General features: G+C 37.4%; 2 protein-coding genes across 6 annotated transcripts in view; one reads left to right on the top strand and one right to left on the bottom strand.

Annotated features, from left to right (window-relative positions):
* Positions 1–9,008, top strand: part of Ube2e1 (ubiquitin conjugating enzyme E2 E1) — a 67,946-nt gene extending 58,938 nt beyond the window's left edge. The window contains exons 4-6 of the mRNA XM_047530625.1: positions 5,807–5,939; positions 7,240–7,387; positions 8,248–9,008. Coding sequence (XP_047386581.1) covers positions 5,807–5,939; positions 7,240–7,387; positions 8,248–8,345 — 379 coding nt within the window. The 3' untranslated portion in view covers positions 8,346–9,008. The remainder of the gene's footprint in view (positions 1–5,806; positions 5,940–7,239; positions 7,388–8,247) is intronic.
* Nkiras1 (NFKB inhibitor interacting Ras like 1) lies at positions 429–25,028 on the bottom strand. Of its 5 annotated transcripts, XM_047530626.1 has the most exons (5): positions 24,841–25,028; positions 18,920–18,988; positions 17,408–17,518; positions 12,185–12,426; positions 429–10,812 (listed from the first exon to the last, which is right to left on the bottom strand). In XM_047530626.1, exons 3-5 carry the CDS (start codon positions 17,499–17,501, stop codon positions 10,570–10,572), a joined length of 579 nt encoding a protein of 192 aa, XP_047386582.1. In that variant the 5' UTR covers positions 17,502–17,518; positions 18,920–18,988; positions 24,841–25,028; the 3' UTR covers positions 429–10,569. The 5 variants fall into 5 exon arrangements, with proteins under 5 accessions (XP_047386582.1, XP_047386583.1, XP_047386584.1 ...); XM_047530627.1 differs by lacking the exon at positions 18,920–18,988; XM_047530628.1 differs by lacking the exons at positions 18,920–18,988; positions 24,841–25,028 and adding an exon at positions 13,582–13,727.
* Positions 25,029–25,075: the final 47 nt, after the last annotated feature.

Below are 25,075 nucleotides of genomic sequence, written 5' to 3'. Positions count from 1 at the left end.
GGATCAAATTGATTTTTAGACTTTAAGTCTGGGATTAGACTCTTTCCCATTACTTAGGGTGCTGTACCACCTGTTTGGACCCACTGTGTTCCATAACTGCCCCAGATAGATTGGATACTGTTGCTTTGAATTTTTCTGTGAGTACCAGCTTTGCTGGGGTCTAGAAGTTGAACTTTGGTTTAGAAGTTCTTTGCAAGGGATAGTAACCTGAATGGTATATTCCCAGCAGTACCAGAGTATCTTTCTTTTCTGTTCCCTCTACCATGTATGAGGGTGCCTCTTAGTAAATTAGGACTATGGCAGCGGTTGCCTTGCTTTTGAATAGCACTTGCAAAACCATGTCACACTAGCTTATTAGTCTCCTTAGTAAGGTTTTCTGATATTTCAGGTTCTTTCTGGCACTCACCTCTGTAGGTTACAGGTGGTCACTGTTGTATAAGGGACGCAGAGGGCAAGTTGTTTTTTTTTTTTTTTCTCTTGTAGTTACAGATGGACAGCATGCCTTTATTTACTTTTATGTGATGCTAAGATTGAATCCAGTGCCTCACACATGGTAGGCAAGTGCTCTGCCACTGAGCTACAGCCCCATCCCCTATATTTGTTTTTTTATTAAAGTCCTCTGGGTATGCCAAGTACAGTCGATCTCATGGAGCAGCTTTCACCCCCTGTAGATCTGTACATCACTGCTGGGGAAGAGGATTTGTTCTGGTAGTTTGCTACCTTCAGAGTTTATCATTCTGTATGAATTGCTTAGCAAAAGAAAACAGAATCAAAAGTGCATTTTGGGTAGTGTTCATCATAAGGAATATAGATTTGATTGTGAATTTCTTCTGATAAGCATTTTCTAAATTGTTTGGTACTGATTTTTTGCAGTCTTAACAGAACTAAGCATTACTAAGGCTGACACATTTCTTATTGTGTAGTTACCAAAAGGGGAGAAGAGAGCTAGATACAATACAAATAGTAACTTAAACCTAGAAAATTAGAAAAGAGTTGATCTTCATTGCCACTTAATGTTCTCCATAGCTGACTTCTCAAAACTAACATATGTGTGAGCATGATTTCGTGCCAGGTGTGACTCAAACCTGCAATCCTGAGGCTGAGGCAGGAGGAGCACGAGTTTGAGGCCAGCCTCAGCAACTTAGTGACACCCTATCTAAAAATAAAAAAGGCTGGGGATGTAGTTCTGTGGTAGAGTGCCCCTGCATTCAATCCCCAGTATCAAAAAGAAAATGAATCGTTTGTGTGTTGGGGGGGATCTTATTATAAAGTGATGGGCACTGGAGCCTGACAACAGGTTCACACTGAAGCTTTCTTGCCTTTACTAACTTAACCTTGAGCACTATTGACATTTTAGGCTGGGATGATTCCCGTTGTAGAAGCTGTCAGATGCACTGTACCATAGTTAGGAGCATCCCTTAGCATTCTCTCTCTCCATTTGACGATTCAGAAATGACTGCAGACATTGCCAGGTGTTTTGGGTTACCTCTGATTGAGAACCACTGCTGAAAGACTACAGCTGAAATGGGGATTTAGGAGGTTTTGTGATGAATGATACACTTCATATAAGTGACTAGTTTTATCATGAAGCTTCTCCAAAGAAAGGAGATAGATCTATTAGCCAATCAGCAGTCTCTGCCACATCTTCCTTTCTGGGGCTTGTACTATGGGATAATGTAGCACAAGATAATAGGATAATCCAGGACATAGACTAGGATTAGACAGACAATTGACAGTCTTTATCACATCTTCCTTTCTGGAACTTGAACATTCTATCCTCCTGGCTCAGCCTCCCCGGCCACTGGGATTACAGGTGTGAACCACAGCATCTAATCAAAAATACAGATTTTAAGAACTGTTTTGATATTTGCTCTGCATCAGAGTGTTCTTTAAAAAAAAAAAAAAAAAACCAGTGATACCATTTGAAAATTGAAATTGAACTTTGATTTTTGACTACTGAAATGGAAGAACAGTAGTGTTTGCTGTAATACATTAGTACTGAGAATGGAAATGCACGGAGGACTCAAAACATTATTTTAAGACAAAACAGAATGAAGTTTAATGTTACTTTGGAAATTTTTAAGCCAATCTAGGGAGCACGTAAAATTCTAGTAAGACTGCTCTAATGAGTTTTTTACTATTGGTTTTATTAATTTCTTAGAATTGTACCTTAAATGACTTTGGTCCTTTTTTACTATTCAAATTCTGTTTTAAACCATATGTGGTAACTACCATATTGGTAGGTTTTTGGCTTTGTATAATCACCGACATAGTGTTAATGAAGCATAAAATGTGTACAGCTCTTGTCCAGTGGTAATTGGAAAGAAAATAGGTCTCTGGGGTCACAGCCATCAGAGATAAGAGTCCTTGTTAAGGTTACTCAAATGGAAAGGTTGCCTGTCAATCAACAGACTTTGCTGTCCTGGAAGAACTGTGTTGTAACTGATTGCAGTCCCTGCTCCTCATGTTTATGTGCCTGTGTGAAGCCAGAAGCCATCATATAAATAAAATACCATGTTGGAAATAGAAATAACTATTTTTCTAAAATGTGTGCCATAGCAGTATTTGTTTTGACTAGAAGAAAAAAACAACAACTTAATCTTTTTTCTTTTTGCCTAGTGTAAGAGTTTAATGTATTACCCTTTCATTTTGAAAAGTGTTCTAGTTACAAACCTTAAATCTCTGTTTAAGAAATCTGACAGGCTTAGCCAGTCTCTTTTCATCTTCTCAGTCACAGCTTTGCACAAACTAATCACAGTTAAATTTCAGCATCTTCAAACAGGAACAAGTGGGTTTAAAAAATGATGCTAATTTCTGTAAACCCATTGATAGTTTAAATAGTTGACTATTTTTTAAAATTCATGTTATACAAAATGAGATGACCAAATTTAGAGCATCCCAATCAAAATAAGTGCCCAGGCAAAAGCTGCCAAGGTAGACTTCAGGCAAATTGTTGTGAAGTGGTCCCCTCTCCTCCTTTACAACCCCATTTTCCCAAATTAGGACTTTCCATCCAGTAATCACTCAGACTGCAGATTGATTAACTAAATTACATGTTTCTCTAAAGTGTACTTCCTTCAGCCAGTGTTTGAAATTGAAGTTGAATTTCTTATTGTGGAACTAAAAGTATCTTTGGTTAAAGGGAGGGGTAGAAGGCTGGTAAAAGCATACTTCGCTGACTGAAAGGTGAGCCTCATCGTCTTATTGAGAAATGGGTGGGGTACTTGTATAGACATTTTGCTTCAACAGCCTCATTTACATTCTCTCTTTCCCTCTTCTGACACTGGCCACCTGAGAGCTATTAACATGTGACCTGCCCCGTAGGTCAATTGTTGTTCACTTTCTAGACAAGTAGATCCTAACTTTCTTAGAACTTTAAGAGGAGAGAGGCAAAAATGTGCAGTCCCTTTATCAAAAGTTTTTGTTCTTTTGTTTTAAAAAACATATATGACAAAAAGCCACCTGAATTTATCTAATAGTGATAAATGTGTAAAGATTCTTTTGTTCTTGAAACAGTGCTTGGTCTTTTCAGTGGATTCTTGGCTCCTTCACAAGTAATTACTGAGAGGCCCACAGGTTAGGGAATTCCCATTACTGAATCTTCATCAGGGCTTTTGTTATGCCATTTATGATTTTTTTTGACTACATTTGATATTGTTTTACATAGTTTTTATCCATCATTTCCATTTTTGAAGTTTAACACTTTTCTTTGTTACATAGTTATGTGATATTCTTGATTCCTTAACTCCCTTTCTCCACTTTCTTCTTTTTTTTTTTTTTAATTTCAGGTGACCTTATACACATACTGAAAGCAGAATAAATTGCAAAGTAATGATCTTGATTTGGATTTCTAGATATGTATCACAGGTGACAAACTATAAAATGTTAAGGTTCATAAACATTCCTAACTGTCTTACTTTGAGTTATCTGTTCCCAAAGGCAAACCACTAGCTCAAAAAAATCACTGGAGGTAGCTTTATAAATCCACAAATTCTAGGGTCCTCCTCCAGATACTCTAAACTCAGTAGGTCCGGGAGGGATCCAAGGAATCTTTTATTTTGAAAGTTCCATAGTTTATTTTGATGCTCATTGAAATTTGGGGGCCTCCGTTTTTCTGTATGGTCTATAAAATATGCTTATAATGGCATATTGTTAAACTTTTTTTTTCTTTTTTTTTTTTGATGGGGGTGATACTCGGGAGCCAGCAGAATTGCTAACATATCACCCCTAGGGTTAGGCTGATTTCTTAGCATCATCAAGTTGGATATGAACAAAACAGTATGCCTCCTGATTCAGTATTTTTAGGGAATAGCTTTGGAATACTGTTAGTAGTGGATTTTAGAGAACTTAGCTTCCTCATCTGTATAAAGTAGCTTTTGCCTTTAAGACTTAGATCATAAGCTACATAAAACATTTTAAACAAATTTATTTCACAGTTTGTGGAGGATAGAAATCTGAGATGAAGGCACTGGGAGCTTCAGTGTCTCGTAAAAGACTACTTAGTTTCCAAGTGGCTATCTCCTCACATAGCAGGAAAAATGTTAGAAAGAGGTGTTGTGGGCGGGAGGGGGGCGTCTCTCTAACACATTGGAGGGAAGAGACACAAACATGAAGGCAAGCTTCCGATGACAGAAGAAAGACCAGTTCTAATCTTACTGGAGAGGTTACAGCATGTTCCTAGAAAGAGAGAGCTGATTAAGAGATTCCGTTTTGAAAATTATGATCAGATGTCATGTAAAAGCAGGAAGTCATTTTTTTTAAACACAGATAAATATATATCTAATCTAAAACAAGCTTTTAATTAGTTCCTGGGTATGCCGCATCACTAAGATTTTTAAGATCATACTGTTTGAGCCAGTGGGGATAATTAATATCTGTGATCATGGTGGGTCTCAAGGTCACATAGTAAGCGCTCCAATGTCTAAACTCTTTTGCCCTTGGCTAGCCCAGTTTGGGCCTCATTCTCCCTTAAGATTGAAATATCATTTTCTTCCTTATGTTTCTTTTGCTTCCCCCACCCTAAATTTCAGACTGAAAGAAAACTTTTTTGCTGAGACTGTCTTTGAATTCTCAGTGGCAGAATTAAATATATATTATTGGATATCTGTCATTTCCCTCCCACCTGGCATAATTTATAATGTAAAAAGTACAGTAGTTCATTAGATTCTTTTTAAGGTAAGATAATTGAGATAAAGAACAAGGAAGCAGCAGCTGCACCAGTTATTGGATCATAAAATGAAACGTGTTGAAAATGGTCACAAGAAATAATGTAGTTCTGAGGGAAACTTTAATCATCTGTCACATATTTAGCTTCTATGTAAATATGTCTTTTTAAAAACTTACCTTGTGTTGGGGTGGCACTAGGGTTGAACCCCAGGGGTACTTTACTACTGGGTTCCACCTGCAACCCCAACCCTTTAATTTTTGAGACAGGGTCTTGCTTAGTTGCCCAGGCTGGCCTTGAACTTGGCAATCCTCCTGCTTCCGCCTTCTGAGTTGCTGGATTATATGCATGAACCACCACACCTGGCTGTTTTACATTTTCTTGTGACAAGGAGAGGTATGAGAATTGAGTAAAGTTTCTTACTTAGTGACAGCTAAGTGGACTTAGAATGGATCTAACATTCTTTTACATCCAATTTTTTGACTAATGGCTGATGGGTTTGTTGCAATTCTATATCAGATTCCTCCTGAAAGGTACTTTGTGTTTGTAAAGAGAATCCAAATATTCAGAAGGGTAGAGAGACAGTGTAAAACTGGGATAATGCCACCATCTACTCATCTCTTTTATGTATTTACTTCACAGTGCTGGCCCCAAAGGTGATAACATCTATGAATGGAGATCAACCATTCTAGGGCCTCCAGGATCTGTGTACGAAGGTGGTGTGTTTTTCCTTGATATCACTTTTACACCAGAATATCCCTTCAAGCCTCCAAAGGTAAGAAATGGCCCTGATTTATGCTCAGTATCTCTCAAAATTCTTCTGAGAATACAATTTAATTCTTAACAAAAACTAGATTTTTCATTATTTCCTAATGAATCGAAGTATATTTGAGTATACCAAACAGTTCTTTGGGTTTGCCTCATTTGCCAAGACCATTTCTAGGAATAAGTGCTTAAAATTGTGCTATTTCTGGTAACATTGTTAGCAACCAGGAATTAATCCCCTATTTTCCACCCCACCAAAAGTTCCTGGGCAGTTAAAAAAATATCAAAATACTGGTACACAGAAACAACTGAAACACTAACTCAGTCTACCAAAGCTTTGGATTCTGTTTTTTGTCATCTTTTGGTCTTGTTCATATCCTTAACCTCTAGGCCTTAGTTTTTACCCTAGTAGAGATGAAGACCACCCAACTCACCCATGTCTATTATGACACCCAACAGTCTGTGATTCTCATCTGCACTGTCAGGAGAACCTCTTGGGGACTGGTAGAATGCTGGATGAAGGTACAGTTATAGCACCTAGAAAAGCTGGGTCATTTTCAAAAAAATTGGTAGTCACAGGGAATTTTTACGTTTCAGTGTACATCACAAAAATTAGGAAACCAGACAAAATAACTCATTACTGGCTGCTCAGTCATGGAAAATTTTAGTAAATTCTGTGATTTGGGTTAGACAATATATGGATCTAATATACAGGTTACAAAAAGAAAATTTACTTTTCAAATTTTTGTACCTTCCCACACCCCCTTGGGGTGTAGCCATAATTTGCTAGTTTTTATTTTATTTTGGGGGTACCAGGGATTGAACTCAGGGGCACTGGACCACTGAGCCACATCCCCAGCCCTATTTTATATTTTATTTAGAGGCAGGGTCTCACTGAGTTACTTTAGTACCTCACTTTTGCTGAGACTCTTTGAATTCTCAATCCTCCTGAGCCACTGTTTGCTACTTTTTAAAGTGTTTGTGACATTAAGATTCACAATATTTGATTCTGAAGCATACTTTGTAGTGTAGTACTACCTGCCAACACAAGAGGTCAGCAAATAGCTGTTCATACTTGGAAATGTTAACGTTTAAAAAGTTAAAATTGCTAAAGATGATTTGAAGAAGTATTACATCTCCTTTGCTTTGGTCAGAAGTCATTACTTTAAGAGGAAATTGATAATCCCTGAGGTGATATCAACGAACATTTCCTAACTTTACCTTTAAATTATTACCCACTTTCTTAACGGGAAATCTAGATTTTTAGTTTGTTTTGAATATTGTTTGATACTTCTTCTTTTTTTTTTTAGGTTACATTTCGAACAAGAATCTATCACTGTAATATTAATAGTCAAGGAGTTATTTGCTTGGACATATTGAAAGATAATTGGAGTCCAGCACTAACCATTTCTAAAGTTCTCCTTTCTATCTGCTCACTTCTTACAGACTGTAATCCTGGTAAGGTTAATATAATTGTTTTATTCTTACGCATGTGAAAACTACTTACTAATTTTCCAGATAAACTAAGAATTTTCTAAAGATGGAGTTTGTTTTTCTAAGAACTTTCTAAGGAAGCTTTAATCTAAAGAATTCAGTCCTCTAGTTAAAATGTCTAAAAACAAGGTATTTTGAACTGACAAAGTGCCCTACCCTGAATGCTACTCAGCTCAGTGAACTCTGGGCGCATAGCTCTTTCTGGGTATTGCCACTCAGTTTTGAAAATGGTTTATCTTTTGCTAAATATTTAATGATTACTGAATTGTGATTTGTTGGGACTTCATTTCATTTTAAAAGATTAATTTTTCTGGCTAAACCAAACACAAATTTAATTATTAAACATTCTCTTTTCACAGAAATACTCTTTAATTGGAGGTCTGGGTTTTGACCTGGCTCTTTCTAGGTAAATAACAGTGTAGAGATATAGAGCCATGGGGACTTCACCATATTTATGGTGCCATGGTTAGTGCCACTGAGCTAAAAGATCACATGGACACAGCTGGATGTTTATGCTAGTCTGGAGCCTTGAACATTCCAAATTCTATTCCAGTTAGCTAGCTAACACAAAGACCAAAGAAACTTCAATTGGGTGTTACCTGTTGGGAGAGAAGTGGAACAAAGAAAAAACCAAAGCATTTTGTTTTGGTAACAGTCACCCCCCATACACACACACCCCTTGCTATGCTTTGTAAAGGTTGAAGGAAAAACACCTAGAATGTCACAATTGTGTTTCAAAGATGGATTTGATCACAAGTACTTTGAATATTTCTACCTACGCTCATTTGCTGTAGTTTAAAATGTTCTACATTTTTTTCTTCCAGCCGACCCTTTGGTGGGAAGTATTGCCACTCAGTATATGACCAACAGAGCAGAACATGACAGAATGGCCAGACAGTGGACCAAGAGATACGCTACATAAATTGGGTTTTCACAATTCTTACATTATTTGTCTGTCACAGAAGAGAGCTGCTTATGATTTTGAAGGGGTGGGGGAGGGTGGGAGCTGGTAAAGAGTAGGGTATTTCTATAACAGATATTATTCAGTCTTATTTCCTAAGATTTTGTTGTAACTTAAGGTATCTTGCTACAGTAGACAAAATTGGTAATAGAAACTTTTAAAACTGTCATTAGTTCTGCAATATTAGCTGAAATGTAGTACAGAAAAGAATGTACATTTAGACATTTGGGTTCAATTGCTTATAGTCTAATTTTAAAACAGCTTAATTTTGTACAGGTTACACATATGGCCATTTATGTAAAAGTCCTAAGACTACATACTTTTTGTTTTAAAAAAAAATTTGGAATTTTTTCCCCCTTCTTGAAAGGGAACATTGCTATTCAACAGTTTGTAGACACTGTCATCTCATATGTATAAGACACCATGTAGAAAATCAGTAGTTAATGTATTTTATTTTATATGCAAATCTTTAAAGATTTAAATCAGGACTTGTGAAAACCTGTAGTGAAATACCTTAAGCTGTTAAGGCGTGGAATAGGAGTCACTCAGTGGATTGGTTATATGTTGTAGACTTCTTACGTCTGCATTTGTTACTGTGCTAATAAACAATATTAAAAACAACCACCTGCCACCGCTGTGTTGATTTACTTTGTTTTGCATTTTGTTGCAGATTCTTTGCTTCTAAGACAATAACCTAGTCAATGAATAGGTATCATTTATGTTAGGACTGGTACTTTAACAGGTTTAGAGATGTCGTAGAAAAAAATAAATAATCTAACCCATCTTTTTAAAAGCATTTCTAATTTGGAGATGCTATGGGTTCTGTTGTGGATAAACTGGTATAGCCACCTTAGAGTTTACTCCAGATAAATCATGTAGGGGCACATATGTTCATTTGAGCGTTTAAAAAACACATGGTTAACTCTCCTAACTCTATGGGTATTAATACAGATCTACATTGCATTCAGTAGGAAAAAATATTGCAGGGGTGTAAGTGAAATACACAGGGAAGAAAGCCAGAGGTAAGTAACTGAGAGAAGACAGGGGAAAACTAAATATCTGAATGGTAGCTTTTCAGTCCCCTTCTCAAATATATTTATGTGCAGTAGTTCTTGGCTTGAACTCCCTCAATTAGCCACCTATTTAAAAGTATCCCATTTTAAATGATAGTGTATTCGCTGAACAGCTCATTTCATAAAGTCATTTAACCACTTGATTCACAGCTGAAACCACCAAGTAGCTCATTCCCCATTTCTTATATTCTTATAACTTTAGTTATATTGCTGTCAACTTGCTAAATAAAGCCACATTGTTGAGATCTTGATAAAATCTCCAGCAAGCCATAGAATAACCCTGTTTAACTTTTAGAACACCAGTAATCCAGTATTTGCAGGATATGTATTATTACACATGACTACACATCTAGCAAACAATTCCTGAAGATACAGTACTACTGCAAAAATGGAAGTTATTTTTCAAAAGAAGGAAGACTCTATATTTCGTCAGTTGACAGTAACCTGGCTCAAGAAGAAAATAAAGGCCTAAGTGTGATAAACCTACTTACAATGCCACTGCCTACCACCTCATCTTTTTAAAAAAGTGGACCAAAACAAAATCACAGGGCTGGGGAAATAGCTTAGTGGTAAAGCACTTGTCTAGCATGTTAAGGCCCTGAGTTTGATCCCTAGCACCACCCCATACACACACCTAAACCATGACTTCTGTTACCTTATGTTTTGCCCAAATTGTTCATTGTTATTGATCCAAACTGGGGACATGAAAAATGATTTATGATCCTAGACATTAGATTACTAATTTTTAAAAATCAGTCATTTTTGAGCTAAGTTTGTGTGAAATTATATAGAATGAGTATGATAAATTCTGAAATAGGCTGTGGGGGTTTACACGTGTTCATCTGCACACTATTCAAACTTTATTTTACAGGTGGAACATAGATAACAAAGGTGCTAATTTCAGGAACAGATTCCAAACAATGAGAATATATTTCAATATCAAGCAATACCAATAAACTTAGTCCAAAAACATAGTACATTACATTACTTCCTTAGAGGTTTCCTTAACAACCAAAGATAAACACAAATGGTCTATTTTAAATATTAATCATCTTTCACAGACACTCGCAAGTAATCACTATTCAAAAAAACAATTGTGAAATTACTAATTTTTAGTTCTCAGAGCTAGAGTTCCCTTTGTTTTTCCTCCCAGGCAAAGGAAAGCTGGATTTGCTCTGGGGTTGGGAGAGTTTACTGGCTAATAAAGTGAACGGCTCGATCAGAGTTTTCCGATCTGTAACAGTTACCTCCCACAGTCTTACTTTCTCACTTTTTGCCCACTGCTGTGCCACTTCAGCATCCACTTGTCTCTGCTCAGAAAGGTCGATTTTGTTTCCTAATACAACAATTGCTACCTGGATGGAAAAAATGGATTAAATAGATCATACTAATACATTGCCGACCTCAGTTTATAATAAAGAGCACTTCCATTTAACAGCTTTATTAAAGTGATTCTCAGATGTGACCAGAATAACGAGACCATAAGGTATCACCTCACTCGTTACTGAATGCATTTTTTGTTAATATCCCTGCTCCTTGGAGGTTGAAGCAGGAGGACCTCAAATTTCAGGCCAGCCTGAGCAACTTAGCATGACTTTCTCAAAACTGAATGAAAAGGGCTGGGGGAATAGCTCAGTGGTATAGCATGTGCCTGGCACACACGAGGCCCCCAGTTCCATCCCCAGTACTGCAAAAAAAAAAAAAGAAAAAGAAAAACAGATTTCTACAAGTTGCTAACTAAAAGACAAACTAACAGGTGAATTAACTCAGGTATGAGTGGAAGATAGACTTGGAACTTAATATCTAGGATAAATGTTTAAGATAATGCTTTTAATATGTCTTTCAATTTGTTTATACCTGTTATTTGAAGGATTTGGAATAACTGCCCCAAAACAAGATGACAACTAGAGTTGTGAGAGTTCTATGCCCCAAAAAACAATTTTTGTTGTGTTTTTCCAGCCTTCAAAAAGTGCCTGCTAAATCTGCTGAATTTGGGGCCAAACAAGAACATTTTTCATTAAATGTAAGTCAATCATCCATTTAAACCTGAATCTTTACTATACACCCAACACTGCTTGAAGCGACCAGAACACAGCAGTCACAACAGTGTCAAAGTCCAGTAGAAGGCAGAAGAGATGGTACCCAGATTTTCAGGCAGTGATGAGGCCTCAGTGGGGGAATGGGGAGTTCTGAACTGTAAGACAAGGCCCCTCTGAGAAGCAGCACTGAACTAGCAGACCTCCAAGGACCAGTGTCCATGCAGTACATGAAAAAAGAGAATGGAAAGTTGAACAGATAAAAAAGGATAGGCACTTTATATGAGTCTTTATAAACTCTAATAAGGCAAATGGATCTTATTTTTTCAAATTATTGGATTCTGTTTGAATCCAATAATTATAAGCTTTGTTTCTTTTTAAAAAAAATTGTTTGGTAAGGCTGAAACAACACTTTAGCTAAGGAAATGATAAAAAGTTGGAGAAAACACTGGCCCCAGCCAACATAAAATGAACTATGTAGTGCTTGAGATGTGGAGTCATTAAAAGCCAACTCATCCATGGCAAAACAAGCAAGAAGCAGATAATAAAATGCTAGTACTGAATGAACTTAGTCCTGCATTTCTTGGACTAAGAAAAATATGATGGTTACAGACACTGAGAATATGATGTAATGGTTTTTAAATCATAAATAACCCAAAAACTCATAATTTAAATGGTAATTTATACTCACCTCTTTCTTGTCTTTGAACTTATCAATTTCTTTCTTCAAAAGCTCCACTCTTTGAAAGGATTCAAGGTTATTCACACTGTACACTAGAACAAAGCCATCAGCAAATGAAAAATAATGCTTTGGCAGCTCCACACCTTCCTGTAGGCCTCTGGTGTCATATAGATGTAACTGTTCCTTTACTCCCCGATCCGTTTCCACAGAAGCCATATACACATCTTCCATTGTTTCACAATCTTCCATTCCTGGGATTAAAAAGAAATTGCTCTTTTTAGATAAATCAGTGTCAGCTGTTCAGTATCCAGGTTTCTTATTTTTGATATATAAAAATCACATTTCTACTTTAATACATCTTGAAAAAGTAAAGTAGCTAGCTGTTCATAGTAATTGAACAAAATGACTTTTGAAAATATTTCTTTTGGCTGGGAATAGTGGTGCATGTCTAATTCCAGCAGCTTGGGAGGCTAAGGCAGAAGGATCACAAGTTTGAGGTTAGCTTCAACAATTTTAGCAAAGCCCTAAGCAACTTAGACCCTGTCTCAAAATAAGTAAATGCTGGGGATGTAGCTTAGTGGTAAAGCATCCCTGGGTTAAATCCCCACCGCCAAATATATATATGCATACACACACACACACACACACACACACACAAGATCCTGTAAAAAATGATAATATGAAATTGGCAATGAGATTTACTAGTACATATTTTTACAAATATCTATTGTAAAAATAAAAGCAATTAGTACCTAAATTGGAAAGTTAAAGGCTGATTTAGAAAGCAGCTTCAACTACCTAATGGCAATTTTTCTTCTCCATCAGAGTCAAGGAGAGGATCTGGGTGGAAATCTGCTGTTTTCTAAAAAACTCCAAGGTTTCTTTTCTATAGAACTCAAAACTCCACATGTCCAGTCTATGCCCCATTACTGGGCTTTTAATTCCCAAGTACCTATGGGGGACTTTTATGTAAATGTACCCTCAAGCACTTCAACTAATCAGTTTTGTCATCCCTCCACACCTGTTCCTCCTCCTTGCTTTCTTCCCTTGATCACCATTCACCAGGATGTCATCAGTTCTTTGTGAGCAAAGAGAGAAAGTTACCACAAACTAGCCACTCTGCTGCAGAAAACTGCTTGATTCCTGCCTCCTATTTCAAGTGGATTGCAATCTTCACCTGAACTACTTCGATAGATGAGTGAACACCTGGTAAATACTCAGACCCTTTGAAGATGTTGCTGAAATGTCAGCTAAGTGAACCTTCTCTTAATTATCCCCTTCTCTTTCTGCTACTACTGGGCCTTGAACAGGTAATACCATTTTATACTTCAGTCTTTCCATATCCATCCCCTCCAAGTTGGGACTAGTTTATCTATCTTTATGGCTCCGAGAATGAACAAACTTACATACATAGAAGATCCTTAATGCAGGTTTGTGAATGAATGGCCTCATAATTGATGACCCAAATTCAGTTCTCTTCTTGTCTATGATCTTTTAAAAATGCATTTTACCACTTTGTTCCATTTTTGCAGGCTTTGTCTCTTCAGTGAGCCTATAAGTTGCATAAGTGAAAGGAACCATTCTGTATGCTGTAAACAGTTAATTATCCTTTGTTGAAAAAGGAATTGGGAGAAAATCAACACTTAGAATTTTTATGATTAATGCAGACAATACAAAATAGGGATGATTATGGCTCTAATAACCACCTTTATATTTAAATTTCATATTTAAATATGATCTACATCCAGAGGAGAACTCATATGGACTAACACATACCAACAGTCACTTTTAAAAATCTGGTTATAGTTTTCCTAAACAACCTAAATACTGTAGAATGACTTATTCCAGATGCTTTATGTGAAATGTTCATAAGCAGGAAATAAAATCTCCATGTTAGGTTAAAAGGAATAATCATCTAATGATTAGATCATGAGACTAAGAATTTACTTTCATCAGCATAAGTCGTTAAGGGATATGGTTGGTGTTTAGTAAGGGAAGATTCTAAGTTTGATAATATGAACGTGTGTGTCATCCTGTCATAAATTAAGCCTTATGGAAATTAGGGGTTATTATATTAAGACACAAAGTTATGGGGCTTTGATTACAAAGAAATTTAAAAGCAAAAGCTTTCATCATGTCATGCTTTATCCACCAAAAAGAGTTTGCCTGTCCCATTCACACCATCCCCTCATTCAGCTTAAACCCCATATTCTGCTACTCTGCAGATCAACTGAAGTTTTGACTCTGCCATTATCTCTCTAGATCTCCTCACTGCCTCATGCTGCTGAGCAACTACCCCTATCCCACCAACACAAGACTAAGGGTGCAGTCTCTGCAGAGGATGCGTACAGACTGTGGGACAGGAGAGGAGTGAACACAAGGAGCAATCAAGTGACATGCCTGTACACACAGGACAACATACTAAATGTTGAACTCCCTCCACCCCACCACCCTTGGCTCTCTTCCCTTTCTTTGCTCCCAAAACTTAAGCAGCCAAAGCCTGCTGCAGAAGAATCTGGCCAGTGGAAAAGGAAAAGTCTTAAGTGTACTGACATCTAGGGTTCTCCAACAAATGCTCAGTCAGATCAGCTTAGTGAGACTCAAAGTCACGAACCCTGTCCATTTGCTTAGAGCTCCCAATTAGCTTTGTAGGTCCCCATTTTTTATTATGACCAGATAACCAAGGTTTACCAGACCCCTGAGGAAAAAGAGACTCAAAGTCAGAAAAAAAAATCTTAGAGGAAATGGAATATGCAAAAGAAAACAAACAAAAAAAAACCTACTTAATATTACAACAAGGAAAGTAGATAGTATACCATTCTTATTTCATGGATGCGCTAAGAAAAATTGAATGAGAGGACTGGAAAATGAGGAAATCTCACAAAAACGCAGAAAAAATATCAAGAAAACCAGAGGATCAGTCTAGAAGGTCCAACATCCATTGAGGGTTCCAGAAAGACAACAGAAGAGGGAAAGCATCAACAAAATAATTCAGAACTGAAGAATACATACATCCATATTGAAGGAAGCCACAATGGATGAAAATAGACCAATTTTATGACACATCACTGTAAAATTTCAGAACAGTGGTGCCTTGATCCATTTGTACCATTATAACTAGATATCACAGACTAGGTAATTTATGAACGACAGGAATGTATTTCTTAGAGTTCTGGAGTTTAAGATCAAGACACCAGCAGGTCTGGTGCCTAGGAAGGGCCCAGTCTCCTCTTCCAAAATGGTTCCTCATTGCTGCATCCTACAGAAGGGTCAAGCACTGTGTGCTTACATGGCAGAAGAGACAGAAGGCCAAGAGGGCACTTCCTTCATGCTCAAGTCCTTTTAAAAAGTTGCTAAATCTCACACGGGGGCAGAGCTTTCAAGGTTCAATTGCCTCTTCAAGGCCACGCCTCCTAATACTGTTGGAGGGGAAGTAAAATTCAACATCAGTTTTGGAGGGAGACCATCATTCAAACCACAGCAAATGGGAACAAAGAAAAGCTTCAGAAGCTTCTACATACTAAGCATCAAGAATCCTAACAGCTCCCAGATTCTCAAAAGCAGCATAAGATAACAATCTGGTAAAGCTGAAGATACATACCCCCTGTGAACCAGTAATTTCAATCCTAGATACATACCTCAGAATCTCACATAATTGCCAGGACACACGTATGTATCATACTGTTCATAGTAGCACTGTTTTTAATAACCCGAAACTGGAAACAACCCTAATGTTCATCAAGACATAAGACATAAATAAGCCAGGCACAGTGGCACACGCCTACAATTCCAGCAGCTGAGAGGTTGAGGGAAGAGGGTCAGGAGTTCAAAGCCAGCCTCGCAACTTGGTGAGGTCCTAAACAACCCAGTGAGACACTGTCTGCAGATAAAAATATGAAAAGGTCTGGGGACGTGGTTCAGTGGGTAAGTGCCCCTGGGTTCAATCCCCAGTGCCCAAAAAGGACATAAATAAATGTAGGTATTTTTGTACAACAGAATACTAAACAATGTTGAAAAATAACAAACCATAGCTACTGCAATAAAATAAATGAATCTTACAAATATAATGATGAGTGAAAGAACAGACACTGAAGAACTGATACAGTGTAATTCTATTCATCTAGAGTCAGTAACAGACAAAAAATAAACCATAGCATTTAGCTATAACATACATAGGTGGCAAAGCCAAGAAGACAGAAAATGATTAACCAAAAGCCCGGGGCAGGACAGAGTTGTGATTGGAAAGAACGATGCGGGGAGCCATTGGAATGCCCTCAACATTCTTTTTGACTTTCATGGAGATTACTCAAACATTTGGCTTATAATTATGCATCTAAAAAGTGATTCATTTTTAGTAAAGAAAAGGAGAAAAGATGACACTGGGGCAGTACAGCTTTGAAAATTCTGAAGGTTTCACCCTAGAGTTCCACACCCATCGAAATTATGATTCAAATGTGAGAGTAAAATACAGACATTTTCAAGCATGCAAAGCCTCAAAAACTATCAAGTACATTATGTCAAAATGGCTAATAAAAGATAGAAATGTGCTCCAGGCTACTTGCCAGAAATAAATACTTTGATGATCCATATTTACTTATATCTTACATAAACCTCTTCGTTCTAACCTGTAATGTCTGTCTTCCTTACCATGACCTCCTTAAAACCAAAAATGATAACACTCTCCACCTCTGTAACTCCACGAGGTATCATCATCACAGCCTGCATCACACTGCAAATATTTAATAATTATTTGACTCACTGAATGAATAATCCAATTCACAAAATTAAGTCAGTGCAGCCAACAGCTTTATCTTCCATTTTAAAACCCAATAGAGCAGGCCATATAGCCCATCTCATAGAGTGCCTGCCTCGCATGCTGGAGGCCCGGGTTCGAGTCCCCAACACTGTGGGACTGTGGAAATAACAAACAAAACCCAATAGAATAGTATTGGAAAGTCATATTTCCAACATGGATCATTCCAGTGTATTCTTCCTCTAGACCATGTTCTTTTTTTATAAAGACATACACAAAAGAAAATACACTCACATCCATCAGTTATTTCTTTTCTTACCTGTTACATCACTGCTGAATTTCAATACAATCAATATTTTTTCCTCTATTTGTTCTCCTCTTACAACTCACTTTTGTGTACCCTCACCCATCTTTAGTTTAACAAAAGTCCTCTACCAGTTTCCAGAATCTAGAGAAAAACTAGAGAAAAATGATCTTACCAATAGTATGATTCCCATAAAGGAGCTGCTCCAAAATTGCAGTTTTCCCCACAGATAACAATCCACAAACTACAACCTTGCATCCCTTTCCCATCTTCTCTCAGGATATCACTGTGAAGAGAATGAAAAGTCTTAAAAATTGTATACTGTTGAAGATCTGGGCACCATGGCACGCATGCCTGTAATCCCAGTGACTTGGGAGCCAGAGGCCCTAACCAACTCAGCAAGACCCTGTCTCAAAATAAAAAATAAAAAAGGCTGGGGAGGATGTGGCTCAGTGGTTAAGCACCCCTAGGTCCAATCCCTGGTACCAAAAAAAAAAAAGTATACTGTTGAAATCAGTATATTTTTAAGGTTGATATTTAATTAGTATCATATATATAGGGGAAATTTCAAATACAAAAAAGGACAGACAGAATAAGGTATATCCTTCCAAACCCCATTCCCTTAGTCTCCTATTTGCTTTTAGGGCAATCAGTTTTACACGTTTCTAAAGTCTCTTCACAGAGATGATCTAGAAATACTGTAAGAACAGATGGATAAACTTCATGCGGTGGTAGATGCCTGTAATCCCAGTGATTTGGGAAGCTGAGGCAGAAGGATTGCAAGTTTGAGGCCACCCTCAGCAACTCAGTGATGAGACCTTGTCTCAAAATAATAATAATAATAATGAAGAATGGAGATAATAGGTTAGTGGTAAAGGTCCCCTGGGTTCAATCCCCAATACTATGCACATGATCATTTTCAAAAAGAATAAATTAATTCTATACAAAAATATTTCAATACCAAGTAGGTCTATAGAAACCCAACAAAATATAAGACTAATCCTTGAAAGGGACTGCCTATACTAGAAACAAAACTGACCAAGGGCTGAGGTTGCAGCTCAATGGTAGAGTGCTTGCCTAGCATGTGTAAGGCAGGGGTTGTTCCTTAGCACCATGTAAAAAAATACACAATGTTATATAAAATTGATCAAATTATATTGTTACATTGTGCACACATACAAATACTTACAAAGGAACAATGAATTCTCATTATGTATAATTATAATGCACTAATAAGAAACCTCTTTACTCATCGATATTTACCTGGAAAAATAAACATATAAGTAAAAATTTAATAAAGCATGAAGATAAAATGAATGGACTTAAACATTAAGACTATTAATATTACTATTGGTCTTTCTCAAGAGTGTGAAAAATTGGATTTTGGTAGCTACATGGGCTCTCATAATCATACTTCTCTTTGAGGAATAGACCACGATAGAAAAATTGCCCAGGTATTTTAAACTAGAAAAAGAAAAATTCATCTCAGTTAGCTTCCCAACTTATCTGCAAGGAAGAGGAAGATCAAATTCCCTCGGCTTTGTTTGCCAGAAAGCAAGAGACTAGAAGCCAAGGCATAAATGAAAAAAAGGCTTATTAAATACAACAATCTGATTAAAATTTTTTAATTTCCTCATTACTTTTTGCCATCTCCCAACAACTCCTTTCCCCCCAGTTCTCTACTTACCTACAGATGAACAGGTAAAACCCCTGGCTAAAAGGGATGCTACAACTTCCTCCAGTCAGTCGGAAACAACTGTAACAAAAGGGACTTTGGTCATCCTCCTGTGCTCATGTGCTCATGGACTATGAACTAAAACCCAATGCAGAACACATTTTAATGGAGGCAGAACAGTAACTACCTTTGTATATGTGTGTGTCCCACAGCACCTTTTTTTTCCCAACTCTGACAGCATTAAGTAACAAATGAACTTTCCTTAAGTTATCTCTACTCGCCCAGAGTAATTTTTTAGAACCCAAATTACCCACAAGTCACCATTGTTTCAGCACAGTAATAACATGGCACTCATCTCCAGAGCAGTATATTGTATTTTATCAGAGAAAAATCACCATCCCTTCTGTGATGTAACCATTATTTCTTGGGTGACAAACCCAGTAAATAGTTCTTCTAGATCGTCAAAGAATATTTATTACTTGCTTCCAAGAATATAGATTCTTTTAAGAGGCTACCTTTTCTTTGTATTTTCAACATAACTACAATAGAAAAATCCTGTCTTTATAAGGGCAGAACTTTACGTACCATTGACCATCTACAATATGGTATCTCTTAGGCCTGCAACTATGGCCTATTTTAAAAAGTTTTCGACACATACCTCTGAATTTATAATTAATTTAATGTCACTTTATTTATAGGATTCTACTTTCTGCATATTGTGATACCACTGAGCCTTTCTTTTAAACAGCTTTATAATAATAGCTAAAATTTAAAGGAAGCTGCCACCTAGACTTGTGAGAAGAATTTGAAAAAGAAATGAATTTAAAAAGAAGATTAAAAAGGGGGGGGCAGTATAATGCAATTCTATAAGAAAAGGTTGCGGGGCTGGGGATATGGCTCAGTTGGTAGAGTACTTGCCTTGCAAGCACAAGGCCCTGAGTTCAATCCCCAGCACAAAAAAAAAAAAAAAAAAAAGAAAAAAAAAAGAAAAAGAAAAAGAAAAGGTTGCTGCTGGAATCTAAATTTTGGATTTTTTATTGTTAATTCCTTTCCTCTGAAAATGTCAGAACCAGTAGAATTTCTAAATACCAATCCCTACCTTACCTGCCCTTCATGTTTAATTTTTTTGGGAAAAACTGCCCCTTTACCACATTATACTAATCCAAAATACTCAAGTGTCTTAAAAAAGACTGGTGCATACAGTAGCCAGGAGAGGTAGGCAGTTAGCTATAAGTAAAGAATACCCAAAGATTAATAGGAACAAGTCATCTGTAAAAGTGGGATAAATATAAGCAATTAGGGACTATAGCCAACTGAAAAATGTTGAAGACAACAGAATTCTGAGAAATTCAGAAATCAAATACTGTATTCCAAAGAATCTTGGAACGTGGTCTTAAAATGTTTTAAAAGTAGTAGACCACGCTGGGCATAGTAGCATACTCCTATAATCCCAGTGTCTTTGGAGGCTGAGGTAGGAAGACTTCAAGTTCAAGGCCAGCCTCAGCAAGTTAGCAAGACATCTGTCTCAAAATAAAAAATAAAAGTAAAAAAGGGTTGGGGACTTAGCTCAGTGGTAAAGCACCTCTGGGTTCACTCCCCAGTACAAAAAAGAATAGGACACCACAATTGTACTGATACTAGGATTAGCAAATAAAACTTGTTAAAAATGTGGGTTTTTTTTTTTAAATATATATTGTATTTATGCACTTAAATATAATAAAGTTCTCTTTGCTACTACTAGAGAAGACTTCATCAAGGGCAAACGGGAAAAGCAACTGAATAGAGGTGGCTCAAAACACCAGCAATGACACAGGTGTGATGGTATACATCTATGGTGCCAGCTACATGGGAGACTGAGGCAAGAGGATGGATCACTTGAGCCCCTGAGCTCAAGACCAGCCTGGCAACAAAGCAAGACTCCATTTCAAATAAACAAAAATAAACAAGATTTAAGATTTTTTTTTTTAAGGAAGGAAAGACAAAGAAAGTAATAAAACCAAAGAGATCTCCTTAAATATTTCATACTATCAAAAGGAAAGCAGATGAAAAAAATGTGATTAATCAAAACATAGTTGAAATATCCTAGGTCCCTAGTTGCCTTCCAAATTGGGGGGGGGGGGGGGGATACACTATCAAAAGCAGATGATGGAGCTCAGTGGTAGAGCACTTGCCCAGCACGTGCGAGGCACTGGGTTTGATCCTAAGCACCACATTAAAATAAAAAAAATAAAATAAAGGCATGCTGTCGATCTACAACCACACACACACAAAAAAGCAGATGATTAGTGACCTACTACCATTAATTAAGATGTATGAATCTTATGCACCACGTATTTTTAAGGTGTTATGGTATAAAATAACAGAAAATTTTTGAAAATCTGTTTTTCAAAGTGTCTCAAGTGCCAGAAGAAGCAGACACCACCACTAAACTATAGCATGGGAAATTTCCCCAGAAAAAAAAATTTCCCAGGAAAAAAACCTTAATTTTTAAGTGGGTGTGTATGTGAGGGGTTTCTAATTCAAAATCTGTGAATTTCTCTATACGGAAATAAAGATGATTTTCTAAATATACAAAAAAGTATGAATTATTAAAAGTTTAATGTAACATTCTGAATAAATAATATTAGAACACATAAATATACTTTATTCTCTATATATTATCACTATAACAAGGACTCACATTAAATATACATGTTTCTCATGCTTATAGATACCCAGATTTACAAATAAAAACTAAAAGCTTAGTTCTATCCATATGCATTACATTTCACATTAATTGTAATATAAGTATAATTAAGTATATTTAATAAACAGTATATGTACATCATTTCTTCCAAATACAAAAAATTCATCTGTAGTACCCTGAATAGGTAATGAATCACATGGATAGATCCTGAGAGTGGCCAAGCCTCTTAACTTAAATGTAGTTTTAAGAGTTTGAAGGTTCCAGAGTAAATGGATGACGATTAGGTTCCTTCAGTGCTGTGATGCTATAATAGGGGAAACTGCTTATCCAGAATATGTACTAAAGTTAATACAAAAAAAAATACAAAAGTTTTAACTACGTATTGCAGTCCTTATCCTAAAAACTGCTGGATATAAAATTCAATCTGTGATATTAAACTTCATCTGACAGATATGACTAAGAGTACATGGTGTAACAGGCAAAATCCAATGCCACCTTGATTGCACATTGCTCTCCAGACAAATCAATAATGTTTCTCGAGAATAAACACATGACTTGGTCCATTCCCATGGAAAACACTGAGCTTTGCCAATGTCTTCTCTTTGAAGAGCCATCAGAAACAGCTCCCCCAAATTGCCAGTGTTTGTTCTTCTGCATGAGGGGATCATCTATTTTATAACTATAACACAACATTTCTATGCAACTAGAAAAATACTGAAGTACATTATAGTTAAGATGTTATAAATCTTTAAAAAAAGCATAAAAGGGTAAAACTTCTTCACTCTGCATTTCCTTACTTAAACATTATGTATGGCATGCAATACATAAACATTCAAAGGGTTTTTTTAAAAATGTTTTTTAGTTGTAGGTAGACATAATACCTTTATTTTTATGTGGTGCTAAGGATTGAACCCAGGGCCTCACGCATGCTAGGTGAGCATGCTACCACTGAGCCACCACCCCAGTCCCTCAAGGGGTTTTATAAATAATATTTCACTTAATAAAATATAATAACAGATTTCAGCTTACCATTCTCAACTCATTTAACAAATATTACTAAGGGTCTTCCCTTACAAACAAAAAACTAAAGTGCAAACTAAAGGGACAAACTAAAGTGCAAAACCAGAAAAGATCCCTGTGGTTAGGAATCTTGAAATCAATTGGAAATACAAATCCTATTAAACTGATAATTGAGGAATTACAAATTGAGGAACAAAATTGCAAAATCAATGGATACATTTGCAGTGATTATTCATATTGCCTGAATCATCTTTTCAAATGATTCATCCATTCTCAACTAACTTCTATCATACTCCACATCTGGTTCCTCAGTAAATTCTGTTACCTATTATTTAGAAATATAGCCAGGGTTGTATTGATGACCACCTCCATTACTACCAAAATGGCACCATCTTTTCTCACTTGGACTCCTAAAAAGATGCCCCTAATCTTATCCCCCAAACCTATAAGTACTTTACCTAATAAAATGAATTTTGCAAGTATGATTGAATTAAAAACCTTGAGACATTATAACAGGAGTGTCACAGATGGGAGGAGGAGTGATTGAAAGGGACAGGAAGCAGTCACATGCCAAGTAAAGAAGGCAGCCCTCTGCAAGCTGTATTCTCCAGATGCTGTGCCTCCAGAAAGAACACAGCCGTACAGATCCCTGATGTTAACCTATCAAATTTCGGACTACAAAATAACTACACAATGATAAATCTGTATTGTTAAGTCAGTAAATTTGCTGTAACCGATTACGGTAACAATGGGAAATAACAACTTCCTAACTAGTCTGCTTCCATCTTCTCTTTCCTTTTAGCCTCAAAACAGCAATCCTAGTTATTGGTTTAAAATGTAAACCACCGTGCTCAATTTTCCAGTAGTTTCCAATCTACAGCTATTTGGAATCTAAGGTTCATATAAAAACCACCTGACTTCATGTCCTTCTTTAGGGCTGATTCCAGCCACATTGCTTCCTTGCTATTCCTCTATTAGTTCTGGAATGCTTCATTTCAGCCTTGTCACTTTTCCCTCTGCCTCAATCAGCCCCCACCCCCCAGCTCCTTATCTTGAGGGTGGTGGTACTGCTGCTGTGGATTGACCCCATCTCGTCTTACATGCTAAGCACACACTCGACCACCTGGGTTATATCCCCAGACTCGAGGTCTATTCTTAAATGTTCATCGTCTCAAGAAAACTTATCCAGAACATTCCATCCAAAATTGCAATCTCCACCAGGTATGCTCAAAGGATAAACATTGAGCATTTAGCTGATGAGACAGCACCACCCTCTAAGCTCCGGGGAGCCCCTGGCACAATTAGCCTAAAACTGGAGCCTACTATGCAGGCTGACCTTTCTCCATGATAATCAGGGCTCAGCCATACAAGGTGGGAGGTGCTGACAGAACAGTCTAGGTCTCGCGCTGTTGATGCAGCAACCTTCACCCAGTACTGCCTACCCGTCCACTTTCCTTGATGCTTTTCCTTAGCATTTACAAAACATCAAACATAATGCATAGCTTACTTATGTTTATTTGTTTTCAAGAAGTCTAAAATTTCTGCGTTGTTCACTGCTGTATATTCAACAATGATCTGTTGAATGAATTAATTTATCAGGTGAGCGCTCTTACAATGGTAAAGCTATGATTTTTTTTAAAGGAAAGACGTGAAGCAAAAGAAATAACCCCAAACCACTATTTACAAGGTAAACATGATTCTCTTGCCACACATAAAAATAGAAGTTGGAAAGAATTTAAAACTACACGACTTTATCAAAAAAGAAAATATTCTGGAGACGCAAAAAGCCAGCAAACTATTTCTCAATAAAGAACGCAACACAAAATGCCAGCATCTTCTCGGCATTTCTTCCTAAAACACTCGCACATGCCAAACAGGTCTTGGCAAATAAATATTTTGCTTTTCTAAAAAACTGTGGTTCTGACGTTAGCAAGTCTGGGATCTAATTCATATACAGGAAAAGCACGGAAATGAAGAGGGTCAAGTCGCTAGCACCCACTGCCTCCGCACCCCTTTTTGGGGCAAAATCCCTCGGAGAGGGCCTGCAGGGGCTTCCAGTGGAATTGAGGGGAAGGGACGCAGCGGCGGCCCAACCAGCGAAGCCCCAGCTCCAGGAAAGCCTTCTTTAGAATGGGGAAGAATCCGAGCCCAGATTTCTGCCCCCGTCCTGGGAAGGGGGGCGGGGAGCCTGCACCACTCCGGGGGATCCGCGGCGCGCGAAACAAACCTGTCCTCCAGCAGACCCTGAAGGCAGCAGCGGGAAGGCTGCGAGGCTCCACGGCGGTCCGCAGCCACCAGTTCTGGAGCGCCGTCTCCAACTAGCCTCCTGGGGGCAGGCTAATGGAGACTGACGCTCGCCTTACCGCCAACTCCTTCGCCCTCCTGCAAACCCTGCTCAGGCTGGAATCCCTCGGAGCAGGGGGCGGGACAACAGGAGGCGATGCCCAATCGCGGCCGAACTC

The sequence above is a fragment of the Sciurus carolinensis genome, chromosome 17 (genome assembly GCF_902686445.1).
Source record: "Sciurus carolinensis chromosome 17, mSciCar1.2, whole genome shotgun sequence".
Lineage (NCBI taxonomy): Eukaryota > Metazoa > Chordata > Mammalia > Rodentia > Sciuridae > Sciurus > Sciurus carolinensis.
The sequence above is the reverse complement of the archived record's forward strand: the minus strand, read 5'-3'. Positions and strand labels throughout refer to the sequence as shown.

Bases quoted from the DNA above. Each gene is read 5' to 3' on its own strand.
- Nkiras1 (XM_047530626.1), bottom strand. From the start codon at position 17,501: ATGGGAAAGGGATGCAAGGTTGTAGTTTGTGGATTGTTATCTGTGGGG. The intron at 12,427-17,407 runs GTAAGATCATTT...TTTTAATCCCAG, and splicing joins TTATGGGAATCATACTATTG to GAATGGAAGATTGTGAAACA. The intron at 10,813-12,184 runs GTGAGTATAAAT...TTTTCCATCCAG, and splicing joins AGTTCAAAGACAAGAAAGAG to GTAGCAATTGTTGTATTAGG.